The sequence below is a fragment of the Halichoerus grypus genome, unplaced genomic scaffold, assembly GCF_964656455.1.
Source record: "Halichoerus grypus unplaced genomic scaffold, mHalGry1.hap1.1 HAP1_SCAFFOLD_79, whole genome shotgun sequence".
NCBI lineage: Eukaryota > Metazoa > Chordata > Mammalia > Carnivora > Phocidae > Halichoerus > Halichoerus grypus.
Genome location: NW_027555014.1, coordinates 20,549 through 38,880, shown reverse-complemented (window position 1 = coordinate 38,880; position 18,332 = coordinate 20,549). Strand labels below are relative to the sequence as shown.

At 54.4% G+C, this 18,332-nt stretch overlaps 1 protein-coding gene across 1 annotated transcript; it reads left to right on the top strand.

The window, feature by feature from the left end:
• Nucleotides 1–9,967, top strand: LOC144378818 (GPI ethanolamine phosphate transferase 2, catalytic subunit-like). Its single transcript, XM_078065529.1, has 4 exons — nucleotides 1–330; nucleotides 1,191–1,396; nucleotides 7,423–7,632; nucleotides 8,900–9,967. Exons 1-4 carry the CDS (start codon nucleotides 177–179, stop codon nucleotides 9,164–9,166), a joined length of 837 nt encoding a protein of 278 aa, XP_077921655.1. The 5' UTR covers nucleotides 1–176; the 3' UTR covers nucleotides 9,167–9,967.
• The last annotated feature ends 8,365 nt before the right edge of the window (nucleotides 9,968–18,332 follow it).

The window sequence follows — 18,332 nt, the reverse complement described above, 5'->3', positions numbered from 1 at the left end:
CCCGCAAGCGCCCTCCCTTTTGCGTATTTCCGGCGCGACGGCGGACGTGGTGACACCCTGAGCCGGCGCTGTTGTGGGGACCCGTTCACGCTTGTTCAGGAGCAGCTCCCGAAAGCAGCCCGGGCCGGGAGAGGCGGGGTCAGGGAATCGGGACCCTGGCCCAGCGGGGGGGCACGATGCGGCTGGGTTCCGGGACCTTTGCCGCCTGCTGTGTGGTGATCGAGGTGCTCGGGGTCGCGCTCTTCCTTCGGGGATTCTTCCCGACTCCGGTTCGTTCTTCTTCCAGGACGGAGCACCAAGCAGAGCCCCCAGCGCCCGAACCCTCGGCTGGTACGGACCCCTCCCCGGCCGTGTCCGCTCCCTGGGCCCCACTTTCGCCAAAGGACCCTCCTTCGGAGCCTCGCCTCTCGGACTTCTCGAGGCCCTCGAGTGCTCTCCTCTTCTCTTCTGGTCCCCACTCCCAGGAGTCCTCTTTTTACCGCCCCAGCCTCTTTCTGTATCCCACAACTTTGTGGCAACCACCACTACCAGCCACACTTCGATCTCTTCCCTGGTCGCCGCAGAGAGAGCTCTCCACACCCAGGCTCCCGCCTCTCCCGACGTCTGCTCTTCCAGTCACACCCCCTCCCCCTTCCCCGGACAAGCCTTGCGTCACTCCCTTTTCCAGACACCCTTTTTGCTCAATAAGACACAACAGATAAGATTCCTGCTGACCCCCTCCACCGCGTTTTCTTCTGTGACATTCTTCCAAGACCCGCTTTTTCCCCCAGTAACCCTCACCTGCCCAGCAGTACACACTCGGTAAAGGCTCTCCCGTTTTTGACCGGGTCCACACAATACCAGCCACCGACCTTGCAGACACAGTTTATAGACGCTTGCCCATCCCCTACCTGCTGCACTGTGTTTGGAATCAAGCTCCCTAAATGTCAAATACCCAGGAATCTCACGAAAGGATTCCCCTTTCCCAGTACTCACCATGCAAAGGGCAATTCATGCTTAATACTGGGGCTCCTTGAGCTTCCTTGTCATCCCCGCACTGTCTACCATTAACAGGTCCTTTTCTTTGGGTTGGGAGAGGTAGATATGACAGCATATGTGCTGGAGAAGTAGGCCAGAAGTAGTTTATAAGGTGCTTGGGTGCTAAATACAGTTTAAAATTCAATTTCCTTTTTCCTCTCAAACATTTTCAGGAGCCAGTTCCAACTGGACCAAGCTCCCACCACCTCTATTCAGAAAAGTTGTTATTATGCTGATAGATGGCTTGAGAGATGATTTTGTGTTTGGGTCAAAGGGTGTGAAATTTATGCCCTACACAACTTACCTTGTGGAGAAAGGAGCATCTCACAGTTTTGTGGCTGAAGCAAAGCTGCCTACAGTTACTATGCCTCGAATCAAGGTAAACATTTTGACTGAATGTGTTGTAAGTCGTGGTTTGGCTTTCTGGGAGGTTCGAAGGGGCTCTCTGTACTCTTACTTGGAGTCCCAATTTTAACTTGGTGGAAATTAGTTTAGTGCTGTCCATCTGGCTAGGGCAATAAAATGCTGATGAAGCCTCACAAGATAGGATAGAACTGAGACCCATGATTTGTGTCTCTGGTCAAGTAGCCCAAAGTTCACACTTGATGGAAAGCATAAAGTATTTAGAGCCCAGATCATTCAGGTCGGCCTAATCCAAAAGATAGTGTCCTCCTTGCTAACCTGGTCTCTTCTTTAATCATCAGTGGGTCCCTTACATTCCAGAAAGGAGCCTTTAGGGTTAATCTAGTTCAGTCTCTTGACTTTATAGACAAGAAACAAATTCAGATAAGTTAGATGACTTGTCCCCAACTGTGTGGTGTAAATAATAACCAAACCTGCATGATCTGGCCTCAATAGTTATCACTGTTTCTACTGTATAACTCACTTTGAGGTGTTCAGCCTAGTGAGTGTGGCTTTGAAGTGCATAGTGCTTTACTCATGAACTATGAGTGGGGGAAAAAAAAAAAGAGTAAGGCTGTATTGATTGGCTCAAGAACTATTTATTAAGCAACTACTATGTGTCAGTACTGTAATGGGTATGCAGTTGGGGCCAAATAGTATCTGCCTTCATGGAGCTTTTAGTCACTTATGAGATACATAGCCATTAAGCAAATGAGCGGCAAATTAATTTGTAGTTTTAAAGTGTGATTAATGCATGATGATGGGGAAGAGCAGGATGTGATGCTCATTACTGGGTGCGATGGGAGGGGGCTCAATTTAGCTTGAGGGTCAGAAAAGCCTGCCTGAGGAAATTATACTAGAGTTTAAACTGGAAGGATGAGTAAAGGGGAAGAGGCAAAAAGGGACAGAGGAGCTTCAAAGTTTGTGAATATGTTGCTGGCATGGTAAAATCGTCTCTGGTTGAGCCTTACATCTATGGCTGATTGTGTGACACCTTATTATTTGGTGAGAAGGAGCCACATCTTGATTCAGTATTTAGTAGGTACTCAGTAATTGTTTACTGGATGAATAAAACAGTCTGGGATTCAGAGGATTAATACTGCATCTTTCATTGACTTATTTTCTTGAGTTTCCCACTCTCTGCAACTTTTGGATGTCATGTGTCCTTCATTCAGCAGTATTTATTGAGCATCTTCTACGTATCACACACTGTTTTCAATAAGAGGGATTCAGTGAAGAACTAGACAGCAAGTGTCCTATCCTCATGGAGCTTAATTTCTAATTGAGGGGACAGAAAATATGTAAGTATGCAAATAATCAAGATAGTTTCGGAAAGTGGTAAGTGCTGTGGAAGGAATCAGGGAGGAGACTATGACAGTATGAGGAACAGGGAGGAGTGGGGCACCTTTAGTCAAGAAGCTCAGGGATGGCCTCTCAAGAGTGCTCATTCTGCTGAGACCAGTCTTGTGAAAGCTAGAAGAAAGGCATCCAGGCTCCTCACCATCAGGAGCACTGATTGGTCTGTTCTAGCAAAGGTGTGGAAGGAACCCATTCCTCCTTCCTTCTGGTAAGGAGTCTGAGTAGGTTTATAAGAAAGCATGTAAATGGGTGTGCAGGCTCCAGGCTGTGTCCAGACCTGCATGTCGGCTGCTGTGCTCTGTCTCCAGCTTGTTTGTGTCCTTTCATGACACCAGTATTGTGCTTCATTTTGTTTATTTTGTTTTCAGGCCTTTGCAAGTTCTTGCTTCTCATTCCGCAGCAAGAGGGGAGCTAGAACAGGAAATACATGCTGGAGCTGGGGTTACACAGCTCTAGAATCTGGCGGGACTGGGTGGTGTTGGCTAGGATGTGCGTCCCTGCCCTGCCCCCGGCTCGGGAAGGGATGTGTTAATCCTGAGGTGTCGGTGCAGGTGTCACGAAACGCTGATCTTGACGCCTCAAGACTAGCAGCACTTTCGTAGCACTTCCTCGTGTTAACTGATTTGTGAACGCTTTTCCTTTCTTCAGGGGATGTATAGTAACAGCAAGGAGCAGGTACTGACCAACTGACTGCAGTGAGCACAGAGCACAGGCATTCTGTCATGTGCTGTCCCAACAGCCCCATGACCTAGGCTCCACGAGGCAGGCACTGCCGCCTTCTCCATTTTCCAGAGGAGGAAACAGGCTGGAAGTGGTAAAACCACACAGCTGGCATCAGAAATGGAACCTAGCCTGTGTGTGTCCGGTTCCAGAGCCTCTGTTGGTCACTGCTGAACAGGGTGACCAGGCCACATCCTCTTCCAGTAGTCTCTGCAGAGCCCTCCTTCAATCTCAGAAGGCAAGAAACCACTGTTCCCAAGGCCACAACAACCGCAGGACGACCTCCAAGGTGATGGCAGACTTGGGCTCTCACTTAGACTTCCTAGGGCTCCCAGCTGCCTGCATGCTTCCTGGGCTGAAGGGTACCAGGTAGTCCCCGCCCTCCTCGAAAATGTCAGTGGGAACACAGCCTAGTGTGAGAAGGAGGCAGGTACCTTATAAAAGCCCCTGGGAAAAGGATGGACAGATTAGACCACATGGAAACCAAAACCCTTCATATGGTAGAAGACACTATAAACCAAGTCAACTGACAAATGATAAACTGGAAAAATTATTTACAGTTGACATCACAAACAAGATGGTGAGCTCATGATGTGTAAAGAGAATCTGACCAAGGACAACAATCCAATGGCAAAGGATATAAAGAAATCCACAAAGGAAGACACTGAAATGGCGAGTAAACATACGAAAAGATTCTGTACTAGTAATCAGGGCAAGACGAACTAAAGCAATCTGTAAGCCCAGTTTTTGTCTATCACATTGTAAAAATGTAAAGGTTGATGATGACCTCTTCTTCATATGAAATGAGGTAGACAGGTACTCTCAACACTGAGCCAGCCCCTGCACTGCTGCCACCCTGGTCCAGTGGGCTATGGTCTCCAGCCAGGAATGTAAAAGTCTCCCAGCACCTCCTCGTACCCAGGCCCCGTCTTCAGACCCTGCACTAGTTTATATCTGCCTACTGACTCAGGCCTCAAGGCTGCATGGGCCTGTCCCTGTTTACCTCTTCATCCTCATCTGAGCTGCTTCCCTCTTCCTGTGTCATTCATCCACATAGATCACACATCCTGCAAGCATGCTGCCCTCTTTCAGCCTTGGGGCTTTCACAGTTTGCTGTGTTCCCCTGGAGAGTCCCACTGTACCTTCCTTCTCCTCCCCTAGACAACAGGTCAGCCTTCAGGTCTCAGCTCAAATGGCACTTGCGTTGCAAGCTTGTTAAAATTCATGTCCAATAAAATGGTCTTGGTCCAAATACTGGAGTACTTTGTAGCTGCTAAAAAAAAAAAAAAGAAAAGAAAAGAAAAGAGGTAGCTGTGTGTTTTCTGGGAAGAGAAGTTCAGAATATGTTATTGAAAAATAAAAGCAAGTTGCAGAATTGTTTATATAGTTTATTACCATTGTATATTTGTGATTATAACATACAGGAAAAATATGAAAGGGTACTTACCCAAAGTAACTGGTTAACTATAAGTAGTAAAATTTTGGGGTGAAAGAGGCTCACATTTAAAAAAAAATAATTTCATTGAGATAGAATTTTCATACAGTGAAGTGCAGACATTTTTATGTGTACAGTCTGGTGAGATTTAACAAATGTGGTATATCCATCAACCCCCCACCTCAACTCTGGATTCTGATCCTCCACCCCAGGAGTGGTGGTTCTTGCTATCATTTTGTTGGTTTGTCAGTGAGTTACTTGCCTAAACTCGTTCTGTAGAGTCTGTCTCCCCTGGAGTGCACAGTAACTGGTATCTGCTTATTTTTGTTTTTTAAATTCTGGTTTTTATTTTTAAGCTGGTCTTGCGAAAGGTCACCCCTGGGTGAGCATAGTTAGTGGGTAGCCAATGACTGGTGAGAGGTTGTGCTTAAACACCTAGGCCTTCCACCCTTTCCAGGGGTCTGTGTGTGGTTCGTACTCACTGTTCAGGCACCTAACACGCCTGCCCTGTCACTTTCTGTGTGAGTAGGGCCTCCTCTTCGGCTGGAAGGAGTGAGTTACTAGGCACGGTCTGATCTCTCCCGAGTGCACAGTCAGCCCCATGTGTGCACGCGGCTCTGTGGGCTCTTACAGAAATCTGGTATACCTGTCTCATTCCCAGACCCCATTTTTTTTTTTTTTTTTTTTTTTTTTTTTAAGTAGGCTCCATGCCCAGCGTGGAGCCCAATGTGGGGCTTGAACTTACGACCCTGAGATCAAGACCTGAACTGAGATCAAGAGTCAGACACTTAACCAACTAAGCCACCCAGGTACCCCTAACCCAGATCCCTTTTTTTTTTTTAAAGATTTTATTTATTTATTTATTTGAGAGAAGGTGAGCGAGAGGGAGAGCACAAGCTGGGGGAGAGGCAGAGGGAGAGAGAGAAGCAGGCTCTCCACTGAGCAGGGAGCCCGACGATGTGGGGCTCAATCCCAGGACCCTGGGATCATGACCTGAGCTAAAGGCAGACGCTTAACCGACTGAGCCACCCAGGCACCCCTAACCCAGATCCCATTTTTTTTTAAGATTTTATTTATTTGAGAGTGAGCAAGAGAGAGCACAAGCTGGGGGAGAGGGAGAAGGAGAAGCAGACTCCCCACTGAGCAGGGCCTGACGATGCAGGGCTCGATCCCAGGACTCTGGGATCATGACCTGAGCTGAAGGCAGACGCTTAACCGACTGAACCACCCAGGTTCCCCCCAGATCCCATTTTTAAATGTTGGGCTTGTCTCTTACACAAACAGCATTGATGCCTTAGGCAGCTGTGATGTTGGCCTTCCTTGTTTTCAACACATCCCTGGCATGGGACTTCTCCGTGCAGCTCCAGGTCAGATGGACCCCTCCGGGTCCCCATGGCCACTATGTCACAGGGGGAGGGGGAGGGGGGCAGCCTCTGTTAAAACACCACAGATACTCACAGCTCTTACTGAGATTCAGTAGTTTGTCTTAGATAAGAACTTCTCAATTTGTTGTATATCCTTCGTAAGTTTTCAAAGTCTTGAAATGGTTGTTTTGGGCAGTTCTATCCCATTTTATCATTGCTCTTAGGGGAGAGGATTTGCCGAGCTCCTCTGACATTGCAGAAATCAGGTTAATTCCTATTTGCTATTTTTGCTGTTAAAGAGGACCTGGCGAAATTATGCCTATTGGCATGATACAGATTTCTGTTTATTTTCATTGCACAGGTCGGTCCCTGGATGCCAGTGTCATGGGTTGTTGGATAACTCTAGATCACAGGAGACACATGAACCATTACTATGGCCTCTTAGACTCTGTGCTAAAGCGAGGGAGGTTGTTGACAAAATTCTATGTCAGAAAGGTATGGGGATACGTCACACCCACCCTTTCCTCCCAGAAATTACGGTGCTGTGTCTGTGTGTGTGTGTGCATGCGGAGCAGGGGTGTCCCACCAGCATTCCTGGGCCAGTTTACTGTGAGAATTTCTAAGAGTTCTTGCTTAGAGACTGCTTTCCTTCCAGTGTGTGTGAGAGGCTGCTCGTTCACATGGCATGGACATTAGAATTGCTAGGTTGTGAGATGAGTACATGGAGTCTGCTCGTCACACAGAACAGATTTGAAGCTTAGGTGAGGACCTGATGGGAAGTGGAGTATACAGGTTTATGTTTTCAGTGCAAACCACACTTTGCCATTTTCTTCAGTTGCTATAACCTACAGCTTTTCTGTCCATCACGGTCGTCCAGCTGCCCACAGCCTCCACCTTCATCCTCTCATTGGCTGAAATACAGTCAAGTCTTTGAGATCAAGTTTGCTAGTTTGCCAGAATCTGTGTGCAGCTTTCCCCTCTGTCCTACCACTGACCCAGCTTCCAGTATTGGGGGTGTCCTAGTTTTATGCTCTCCTCTTTCATCCGTAATATGATCTTCGGTGCTCCTTCCCATGCTACGCTTTGGATTCCGTAGTCTAATTTCTTGAATGTTTCCTCCTGCAGGCGTTGATGACAGGGAGCCTCCCTGGCTTCATTGATGTTGTCAGGAACCTCAATTCCCCTGCACTGCTGGAAGACAATGTGATCACACAGGCAAAAGCAGCTGGGAAAAGAATTATCTTTTATGGAGATGAAACATGGGTGAAATTATTCCCAAGGCATTTTGTGGAATATGATGGAACAACCTCATTTTTTGTGTCAGATTATACAGAGGTCAGTTTTTTAAAATAAGAAAGCTTTGTCATACTAGATAGAGTCTGATACCCTGTCGGTGAGAGGCAACATTGTTTTGTATGTGGCTTTTATTAGTATACTGGGAGAGGTATGGAGAGATTGTAGACATTGTTCATTCACATAATCAATTACAACCCAGAGACATGAACCCTGATGGAGACGTGAGCAAAGTTCTCTTGGAACAGCTGAGCACCTGTTGATGGGGTATGGAGGATCAGGAAGGGCTTCCCAGCAAGGAGCCATTTAAGCTGTTTTGTTCCCAATGGACAGAATGGGGGTGGCAGCATCGGTACGAGGCAGAGCCTGAGGACTCCAGAGGATCCTTGAGGCTATTGGTTCTCCTGTTAGTGCAGCAGTGTCCCCAGTGGGGAGGTGGGAGGACAGATGGTGAGCTGGGTGGAGTCAGGTCCTGAGGGGCATTGCGCTGTGCTGGGAGTGCAGTCTCCAACAAGGAAAAAGGGTGTGATTAGACCTGTAGTTAGAAAATTGACCCTGGAAGCAGAGGGAGGCCACCCAGAGGCGCCGTGACCTCCTGTTAGTAGTAACAGGAGCAGAGACAAACCCACACCAGCTCAGTTTGCTGGGCCTGGTAGAGCGTTTGCAGTCTTGCTTACGTTAAAACCCTTTGCTAAAGCTGACCTCTGTACACGCAGCAGTTAATGTCCCGGAGTGAGTTTCCCCGTCCTCTGTCTTATCACTCAGGGACCCTTCCCTTTGCAGAGACTTTTCAGTGGGAGGGAGATGGGCCAGCTGAATGGTCAGGGCTGACCAGGCTCATGGCTCTGTCAGGGGCTGCTCGACCACTAGTTGCTCAGAGCTGTATCTCTTTCCTCCCAGAGCAGCCTTCACATAGGACACACTTAGATGCCTTCAACTTGACCCCACCGGTCACCTGAACATCTGCTTAGTGTTAGTTAATTCCCAGTAGGGGTCCCACAGAATGTTTTTGTCAGAACAACACTTCTCATTTAAGTTGCCTGTATGGTATCTGTACCTTAGAAACATGAGGACGGTATTAGTGACAGCTTAAACTAATGCTAATATTTGTTTACCTTTTTTATGACAGGTTTTTCTGTTTGTGTTTAGGGCTTTTTTTTGGCGGGGGGGGGGGGGCTGTCTTTTCAGATGAGTCCTGTTACCTAAAACAAACGCCTAGATTTTAAAAGGACTGTATCACTTTTCCTTGGAGAGTATAGATCAAGGGAAATAAAGGAAGCTATTCATACGTACTTTTCCCCCTTTACAGGTGGATGATAATGTTACGAGGCATTTGGATAAAGTATTAAAAAGAGGGGATTGGGATGTGTTAATCCTCCACTACCTGGGGCTGGACCACATTGGCCACGTCTCTGGGCCCAGCAGCCCTCTGATCGGCCACAAACTCCGGGAGATGGATAGCATCCTGATGAAGATCCACACCTCACTGCTGGCCGAGGTGAGGCTCACTGTGGTGCGCTGCGCGTCACCATGCCAGTGTCTCCTAGGAGATACCAAGTTTCTGAAGTGGACTTGAGACCTCTGTGAACGCCACGCCCCCCATCACTCAGCTCGCCCGTACGCACAGAGCGCAGGCCCAGCCTCGCAGCAGCTTTGACTGTGTCCCCCACTGACCCCTTCATCCCACTGCTAGTTCCTGAGTGCCCGTCCGGGCATCTGTAGAGCTTCTGCTGTAGCCAGGAAGGACAAATGAGGATAATCAACGAGTACGTAAGCATACTAGGAAAAGGGAACAGCAGCTGAGAGAGTTGTGATTTGAAACAGAATGGTGAGAGCAGCTGTCCTTCAGGACGTGTGACCTGGGAGCAGAGCCTTGAAGGGAAGGAGGGGCAGATGTGTCCTCTGTGAAGGTGCCTTCTAGGTGAAGAAGTAGCAAGAGCAAGGCAGAGCCTGCCCGGCACATCCAGGAGCAGCAGAGGCCCTTGGCTGGAGCCCCAGGCTGAGGGGCAATCCCACTTGACACATAAGGAGACAGGTGTGACAAGGCATGTGTCTAGGCTCTCATGGCTCAGCAGTGGCAAAGACAGAAACCAGGCCCAAATCCTCTGCCCTGAGAGGCCCTAAATATAACCCTCCTGTGCTCCATGACCTCATACGATTCTATTTGTTTTATTTATGATATTATTTGCCTTTCACCCTTTGATCTAGCTGTAAGCTCATAGGTTAAAAAAAAAAAAGTCTAACTCATTTATAAAGAGTTACTAATGGGGCGCCTGGGTGGCTCAGATGGTTAAGCATCTGCCTTCAGGCTCCTGACCCTGCACCAGCCCCTTCCCCTTCCTGTGTTCCTGTTCTTGCCCCTGACCCAGCTCCTGCCCTGGTTCCTGCCCCTTCTCCTGCCCCTGCCTGTATTCCTGTTCTTGCCCTTGACCAGGCTTCTGCCCCTGCAACTATCCCTTCCCCAGCCCCTCCCTGTGCTCCTGTCCTTGCCTCTCACCCAGCTCCTTCCCCTTTCCCTACCCGTTTCCCTGCCCCTGCATGTGCGCCCATTCCTGCCCCTGACCCACCTCCTGCCCCTGCACCTGTCCCTTCCTCTGCCTGTGTCCCTGTTCCTGCCCCTGCCAGAGCCAATGCCCCTTCCCCTGCCTGTGTCCCTGTTCCTGCCCCTGCCCCTGCCAGAGCCAATGCCCCTTCCCCTGCCGGTGTCCCTGTTCCTGCCCCTGCCAGAGCCGATGCCCCTTCCCCTGCCTGTGTCCCTGTTCCTGCCCCTGCCCCTGCCCCTGCCAGAGCCGATGCCCCTTCCCCTGCCCCTACTCATGCCCCTGCACCTGCCCCTTCCCCAGCACCTGCCTGTGCACCTCTTCTTGCCCCTGATCCGGATCCTGACCCAGCTCCTGCCCTGGATCCTGCCCCTTCCCTTGCCCCTGCCTGTGCTCCTATTCTTGCCCCTGACCCGGGTTCTGCCCCTGCCCCTGCCTGTGGTCCTGTTCCTGTCCCTGACTCACCTCCTGCCCCTGCACCTGCCCCTTCCCCTACCTGTGCACCTGTTCTTGCCCCTGACCCAGATCCTGAACCATCTCCTGCCCTGGATCCTGTCCCTTCCCCTGCCCCTGCCTGTGTTCCTGTCCTTGCCCCTGACCCAGCTCCTGACCCTGCACCAGCCCCTTCCCCTACCTGTGTTCCTGTTCTTGCCCCTGACCCAGCTCCTGCCCTGGATCCTGCCCCTTCTCCTGCCCCTGCCTGTATTCCTGTTCTTGCCCTTGACCCGGCTTCTGCCCCTGCAACTGTCCCTTCCCCAGCCCCTCCCTGTGCTCCTGTCCTTGCCTCTCACCCAGCTCCTTCCCCTTTCCCTACCCGTTTCCCTGCCCCTGCATGTGCGCCCATTCCTGCCCCTGACCCACCTCCTGCCCCTGCACCTGTCCCTTCCCCTGCCGGTGTCCCTGTTCCTGCCCCTGCCAGAGCCGATGCCCCTTCCCCTGCCCGTGTCCTTGTTCCTGCCCCTGCCCCTGCCCCTGCCAGAGCCGATGCCCCTTCCGCTGCCGGTGTCCCTGTTCCTGCCCCTGCCAGAGCCGATGCCCCTTCCCCTGCCCGTGTCCTTGTTCCTGCCCCTGCCCCTGCCCGTGCCAGAGCCGATGCCCCTTCCCCTGCCCGTGTCCTTGTTCCTGCCCCTGCCCGTGCCAGAGCCGATGCCCCTTCCCCTGCCGGTGTCCCTGTTCCTGCCCCTGCCAGAGCCGATGCCCCTTCCCCTGCCGGTGTCCCTGCCCCTGCCCCTGCCAGAGCCGATGCCCCTTCCCCTGCCGGTGTCCCTGTTCCTGCCCCTGCCCCTGCCCCTGCCAGAGCCGATGCCCCTTCCCCTTCTTTCCAGGGCCACTGCCCCTTCCCCTGGCCCTGCCTGGGCTCCTGTACTTGCCCCTGACCCAGCTCCTACCGTCGATCCTGCCCCTGGCCCTGCTCTTGCATCTGGCCCTGCTCTTGCATCTGGCCCTGCCCCTCTTCCTGCTCCTGCAGGGCTCCCAGAACCACATCCAGAGCCCACATCCTCGCGAGGAGAGCTCCTTGTACAATTACCCTTAGCTCCATCACCCGACCCCGACACCCCGCCAGATTGTTTCATCCCATCCCCCTATGTTCTTTCTCTCTGGTACATATTAACTGTTATATTATCTTTCCATGTCCTATATGCTGTTTATTATTTATTTTAAATAAAATTAATTGTTTTCAGTTGAACAAGTCCTGAGCATGAAGTACATTCCCAACGCTGGGCCACCACACCACAGAACATTGCTGTGGAATATCTGCTTCCCCAAAGGAGTCCCCAAACCAGAAGGCCTCCCTGGAAACCCCTAAGCTGCTTTCTCTCTCTGTTCCTTTACCTGTTCTGGATGTTTCCTGTACGTGGAATCACACAGTACGGGCCTTTGTGTCTGCCCCCCTATTTTCAAAGGGGACTCATTCTTTTCTGTGTTGACTTGACATAGAATTTTCCTTATTTGATGTTGAAAGCCCCGATGGATTACAGATGAGATGTACTCATAGAGCCCCCTTTGGTAAATAGGGACACAATCTCGGGGCGGAGACCCCTATTCCTGCTGGGACACCTCAGCCTGACCCCAGACAGGAAAGGGCTGGTTCCTCCTGTGACCCACAGACAAACCAGGGAAATGCAGAAGGCTGGAAGACACACCCCAAAGGGCCAAAGCATTGCTCACAACCCAAGGCCAGAGAAAGGTTTCCCATGCCTCTGGTCCAAACCAGGCTCCAAGTCACTGGGTTCCACAGGGACAGAGACCAAACCCATGAAAGTTCAAGGCGGGGGGGGACAGACACGGGGGGAGTCAGAGATGCGGGAGCTCCCGGGGAAGGACTCTGGCAAAGGAAACCCTATGGAGGCAGCGCTGGTCACCCTCAGACTGGCAGGTGTCTGGTCTGGGGACCAGCAGCCCTGGGGAGAACGTGAGGAAGTGGAGGTCCCCTGGAGAGAAGGGGGACGGGCACCCCTGTCTGGGAGAACAGTGAGCAGCACCCGTCCCAGGCCGCAGGGGCACCCATCACCTAGCACGCTCGTCCTGGGACTCACGCCCGGAAACTCTGGCTCGGTTTTTCACAGATGTGTTTTCAGGAGTGTTCAGCACAGCGGTGGTGGAGAGAGCAGGAAATGGACCAATGCTAATGCCCAAGGAGATGGACGGGATCCTCGGTCCCAGTCCTCAGGATAGAATGCCCTATAGCTACTGTCACTGTGTCGTCCAGGGCACAGGATCCGGGCAGCCCCTCCTGAGACCCCCTCCTGCCACCCTGCTCCTGAGAACATTCAGAATTGTTTGAGGAGGAGGTGGAGAGGATCCAGGATGACAGAGGGCCAAGGAGAAGGAAGGTCAGCACTGGGAGGACAGTTGCATGGGCCCTGGGCCACCATCCAGGGCCCGGGCTGTGATGCCCTCGGACCTCATCCCAAATAAGGGTTCCTGATGGATGGGCCCGTCTTCCTTGGTTTCCCTCCCTCCCTCTTTCCCTCCACCCATTCCTCCCTCCCTCCCCCCTTCCTCTTTCCTTTCCCCCTTCCTCTCTCATTCAGCAGAGGATCTGGGGCCCCTACTCTGTACTGAGCACTGGGACTCCATCCGTGACTCCATCCCCAGCCCACGTGGTCCCTGCCCACATGGCACTCAGGTCCACTGCGAGAGGTGACGGGGGGCAGTCCTCAGGGCTAACAGAGGTGATGAGCACCAGGAATCTGCTCCTGAAAACAGAGGCCGGTTGCACAAAGACAAGAATGGAGACACCCATGCTCAGCACATCCTCCAGAAAAATCTAGTCCTGAAAAGTGATGAAAAGTAAGTATATGCTAGACTTAACGCAATGTGAGTTCTAAGGGCCCATACACACTGATTCCTGGAAGCAACGAAGAGTAGATCATCCAGTGCTGACTGGGGCGTTGTGACACCACTTTTCTGACCTAATGACAGTGTTTCAGCCAACATCTCCAGGGCCTCTGAACTTTCCCAAGGGTCTCTGCGATCCTTTGACCCTTACGTCGTCCTCCTTAGGAAGCCCTGTCCTGTTGTCTTCCTTGTCTCCTGCCTCTTCTGGGGCCCTTCAGGGGCCTCCCCCACCACGCCACCCTCACCAGGACTCCCCGTGCCCCGCGGCCGGGCGCCCGCATCCGGCGCTGGGTCATGGTTCTGGGAAGACACCAGACGCACACCAGTAACTGAGGAGCATCTGAAGTTCAGGTAGGCACCGTGAGAATCTCCGGTGCTTTTACCTGGGGCAGCTCCCATCCCCCTAAACCCTCAGTGTGAGGGCTCTACCAGGGGTGGGGTGTAGGCCTGGAGGACCCGTGGCTCCACCGTCAGAGGTCTCCAAGTTGACCAGTGCACGGCGGGGGGGGGGGGAAACCCCGGCCACACCTTGAAGAATTTCTTTAGCAGGTTCCCCATTGTTCTAGGCATTGGTTGGGTCCCTGCTTTTGGTGACCGTTCTTGGCAGCTGCCCCCCCACCCCGGGGCCCCACTTCAGACCCACGCGGCCCAGCGGGCACACAGAGCAGGCAGCCCGTCCAGAGAGGACCCGTCGGGAAACACGCTTGTCCCGGAGCCTGAAAAGCCTCACACCTTGAGTTTTGTCCTCTCGCTTTTCAGTCCCTGCCAACCTACACCACTTCAGGGCTGCTTCCTCCACGGCGCGGTTTCTGGGGCTGCTCTGTCACGTGAGGCCACAGGGCGAGTCCCCCGGCGGATCCCATCTGGGTTGGGACGGGCCAGGCCAAGCGGACCGCATGATTCCCACAGAAAATAAAGCTTACGTTTGGACAAATGTGGCTCTGGGGCCTGTGGCTTCCACAGTGTGGCTTATGTGCTTTTGCTCGTGGATGTGGCATTTGTGAAGCCCCCACAGGGCCCACAGAGCCCACAGGACTCTCAAGCTTCATGTGCTCAAGCCACTCGGCACTTGGTGGCACACACGGATTTGTGGGGCCTTCCCTGCGGCACCCGTGCTCCTGGAATGAGGTGCTCGGCCCCCGTCCCTCCGAGCTCCAGAGAGGCTGGCTGTGAGGAGCCAAGAGCCCTTGAAATCCAAACGCGATGTAAAACCATGCTGTGGATGGGAGTCCTGGGATCTGCGTGCGGCCCCAAGAGCCCGAGGGGGCCAGAAAGCCATACCAGGCTTGAGAAGCAGGCCGTGGAGGGAGGGGCGTCCCAGGCTGGCCCCCGGGCCGCTCAGGTCTGGGCTGGACAGTGAGCGACATGGGGGGAGGCAGAACACACGTGGGACGTGGGATCGGCCCCATCCTGTCCTGGTTTAGGGACCGGGTACAGGGCCGCGGCGCCCCGCTCACCACCACCAAGGGAACTGTACTGATGGCCGGCCTGGCCCCGGCCCTCCTCTGTCCCCTGAGGGTCCCCTGGAAGCTGCACACGGAAGGCTGCTGGAGACCAGCAGAGGTGACAGGAGTTGTTACTGGTCACGGCTATGGTCCTGGGGGCGCTGGGGGCAGAGCAGGGCAGGCAGGGGAGCCCCTGCTGAGTGGATACCTAACTGGACAGGGAGACACAAGGGAGCAAGACACCTTCAGGGCGATAGGGACCCAAAGGCGAGGTGCAGGCTTCTGGAACAGACAATGTGGGGCCGCTCCAGGAAGATCAAGGAGGCCCCCAGGCCATGTCTAAACTGACCTCTAAGGCTGACCCTGGCAGGAGGGGCCCTCCAAGCTTGCCACCCTGGAAGTGAACCCCAGGAGAACCCAAAGCAGCCAAAGGAGACGGTGAGTGTGCCCGAGGCCTGCGAGAGGCAGGGGACAGGCCTCCCAGGGAGCACGGGGGGTCGCCCCCAGCCCTTCCCCACTCTCCCTGCTGCGGTACCTGACCTGCCACGTAGACCTGAGCTCCTCTGGGCCCGGGCAGGGACGTGCCCTGACCAGCTGCTGTCGTGACGGTGCTGGTGGCAGCCACCAGAGCAAGGGCCTGGGAGAGCCAGGCTCCTGGATTCAGGACCACGGTGAGGATGAGTGCCATGCCGCAGCGAGGGCCAGGGAGCTCAGGGGGAGTGTGGGGACGAGGGCGCTCCAGGACCGGGCTCGGGGAGGGCCGGGAGGGTCTCCTGCCCCGACGCCGTCCGGGACACTGACGACCCGGGGGGCCACGGCGGCTGTGCCCCTTACGTGGCCATGATCTCAACCCAAGGGGTCTGGGCTGCTCCCTTCACAGACACACACACACACCACACACACACACACACACACACACCACACACACACACACACCCGGTCCAGCCCCAGCCTTGGCCAGGTACAAAATCACCCTTCACATACGTGTAAGATGATCCCAACCAATTGTTGATATTCTGTTGCACTTCAGGACACGGACAGGAATATTTTTGCAGTTTCTGTGTTGTGAATTGTCCCTCCTTTATCCAAAGATCAGCCCCACCGTGAACCTGAGTGGGCCCTGCCGCTGGGGCAGAGCCAGAGGCTGTGGGCGGTCCGTGCGGACAGCCCGAGGAAGCTGGTGGAGCCGGGCCAGGCCCTCTCCTGTGGCCCCTCTCCCGGAGCACCTCCCACAGGAACGCCCCCCCAGCCCTTCCCACACCTGCTGCTCTCAAAGGTGAGCAGGGCCCCCCGTCCCGCCCGGCGGCTCCCCCTCACCTGCGGGCTGTGTGTCTCGGGCCTGGCACGTCCCCTCTCCGAACCTCAGGTGTCTCCTGGGGACCCTGCGTGCCACGAGGCCCGACCCCACACACAGGGTTGCCGTCGGGCCTGTTGGGACCGCTCCCCGACCCTGTGGCCGGCCCACGGGGAGGGTGGCCTGGGGCTGAAGCGCTTCCTCTCCACCGTGAAGGAGCTCTCTGCCCCACGCCTCGGTGTCCTGTGTCCGGAGCAAAGCCGCATTGCCGGCTGTGACGAGGTCTCAGATTCCACGTGGGGCTCCCATCCTGGGTGGAGCCAGAGCAGGGATCCCTGGGGGCTGGCAGAGGGGTCCCAGAGCCACTCAGACATCTGAAAGGTGCTGGTTGGGCTTCATCGACTCCACAAATGGACAGGAAGCCCCTTCTAGACATTTTAATTCAGGGACCAGCCAGACAAATCTCCCTGCCCCGCGGGCCTCTGTTCTAGGTGGGGGTCCGCCGGGAAGCCTAGACGACAGAGCAGAGATGGGCACACGACGTTCCATGGGACGCCCTGCCGGCCTCCTCTAGATACGGATCCCTCTGCTCTCATTGTCCGAAGGATGACGGGCCCTAGGACCAAGAAGAGCCCCTGTCTCCGAGGTGGTGAGGGAACGTGGGGGACCGGTCAGGTGCGGAGCCACGGGTCTGGTGCACATCGGCCGCAGGGCCGGGTCATGGTACAGGAGCTGTGGGCAGGTCGTCCGTGCACACCTGGCCATGACACACCTGGCTGGCCCTCTCGGTGGGGAGGCCTGTGTGCCTGGTGCACCTGTCCCCCACCTACCCCTGGAGGAGCGGCCATGTTCAAGCATTTCCATGTCCAACCCTCAGGGACAGTGGGGAACCTGGGTCAAGAGAGGCAGGGGCTGGCCCAGGACAAATGAGGGGTGCAGAGTCCAAGGAGCAGGGCTGCTCTCCAGTCCTAGGCCAGTCCCAACCCTCCCATGAGGTTCGCTTTGGGGGTGAGAGCCCCTCAGATCCTCGGGAATAGCTACCCACCCCGTCCCCTGTGGGGACACGACCTTGGGCATCCCCAGGCACGTAGAGGCATGCGCACCTGGACACACACACACACACACACACACACACACACACCACTCTGACTGCCCAGCTGGGGGTCAGAAGGGGAGGACACCCTGGGAGCGAGGTGGGTCACAAGGGGGAAAGAAGAAAGAGGTTGCAGACAGCTGGGCCATGGGGCAGGGCAGCAGGACTCCTGGCAAGGACCCAGATCCATAGCATGGGGAGGGGAGACAGGCCAGGCTGATGGTCAGGGGTCCCCAAGGGGCCCAGGGGGGTTGCCAGGGCACTGGGAGAGGACAGGGTCTGGGTTCCGGTGTCCATCACCACCCTGGGCACTTGGAAGCAGGAAGAGATACCCACCCCCAAGTCCAGAGGGGCTACAGCACAAAAGGCCTCAGCTTACTCTTCTGTCACTTGGGCTGTAGACATGCAGTGTCCCTAGGGTCCCACAGGCTTGTGGAAGAGCCTGTTGGCCTTGGATCTCCATCCCTGACCCACTGTGCTCCCAGTCTCGGGAAAATGCTTTGGACTCCCTCGAGGTCCTTCTCAGCAGAGGACAGCCTGGGGGCTTGGGGGGCTGAGGACCTGGGTACGCAGAACGTGGCAGAGCACTGACCACTGGTCTGGGGACCAAGGCCAAGACCCTCCTTGTGGCAGCCTCAGGGTCCCCATTTGGAAGAGGTTCCAGATTCACTGCTCTGGTCAGGGTGACAAGGCCTTAGGAAGGAACGGAGCAGCAGGACAGGAGAGGGAAACAGGGACAAGGGAGGCTTCTGAGGTTTCTCACATCGCCCCCGGAGCCCGCAGATCTGCTCCTGTGAGAGACACAGAGACAGAAACACAAAGACACAGAGACAGAGACAGAGAACGGACACAGGAGAGAGGGAATCAGGAGAAGTCACAGACTTTCCTCCATCAGCTTGGAAATGACATCCCAGCATTTTGCCCCATTCTCTTCCTGAGAGCGCGGTCACACAGGCCGTCCACCCTGGAGGGGAGGGGATTCCACAGGGATGTGTGAGCAGGATGCGGGAATGCCCGGGAACCACTGT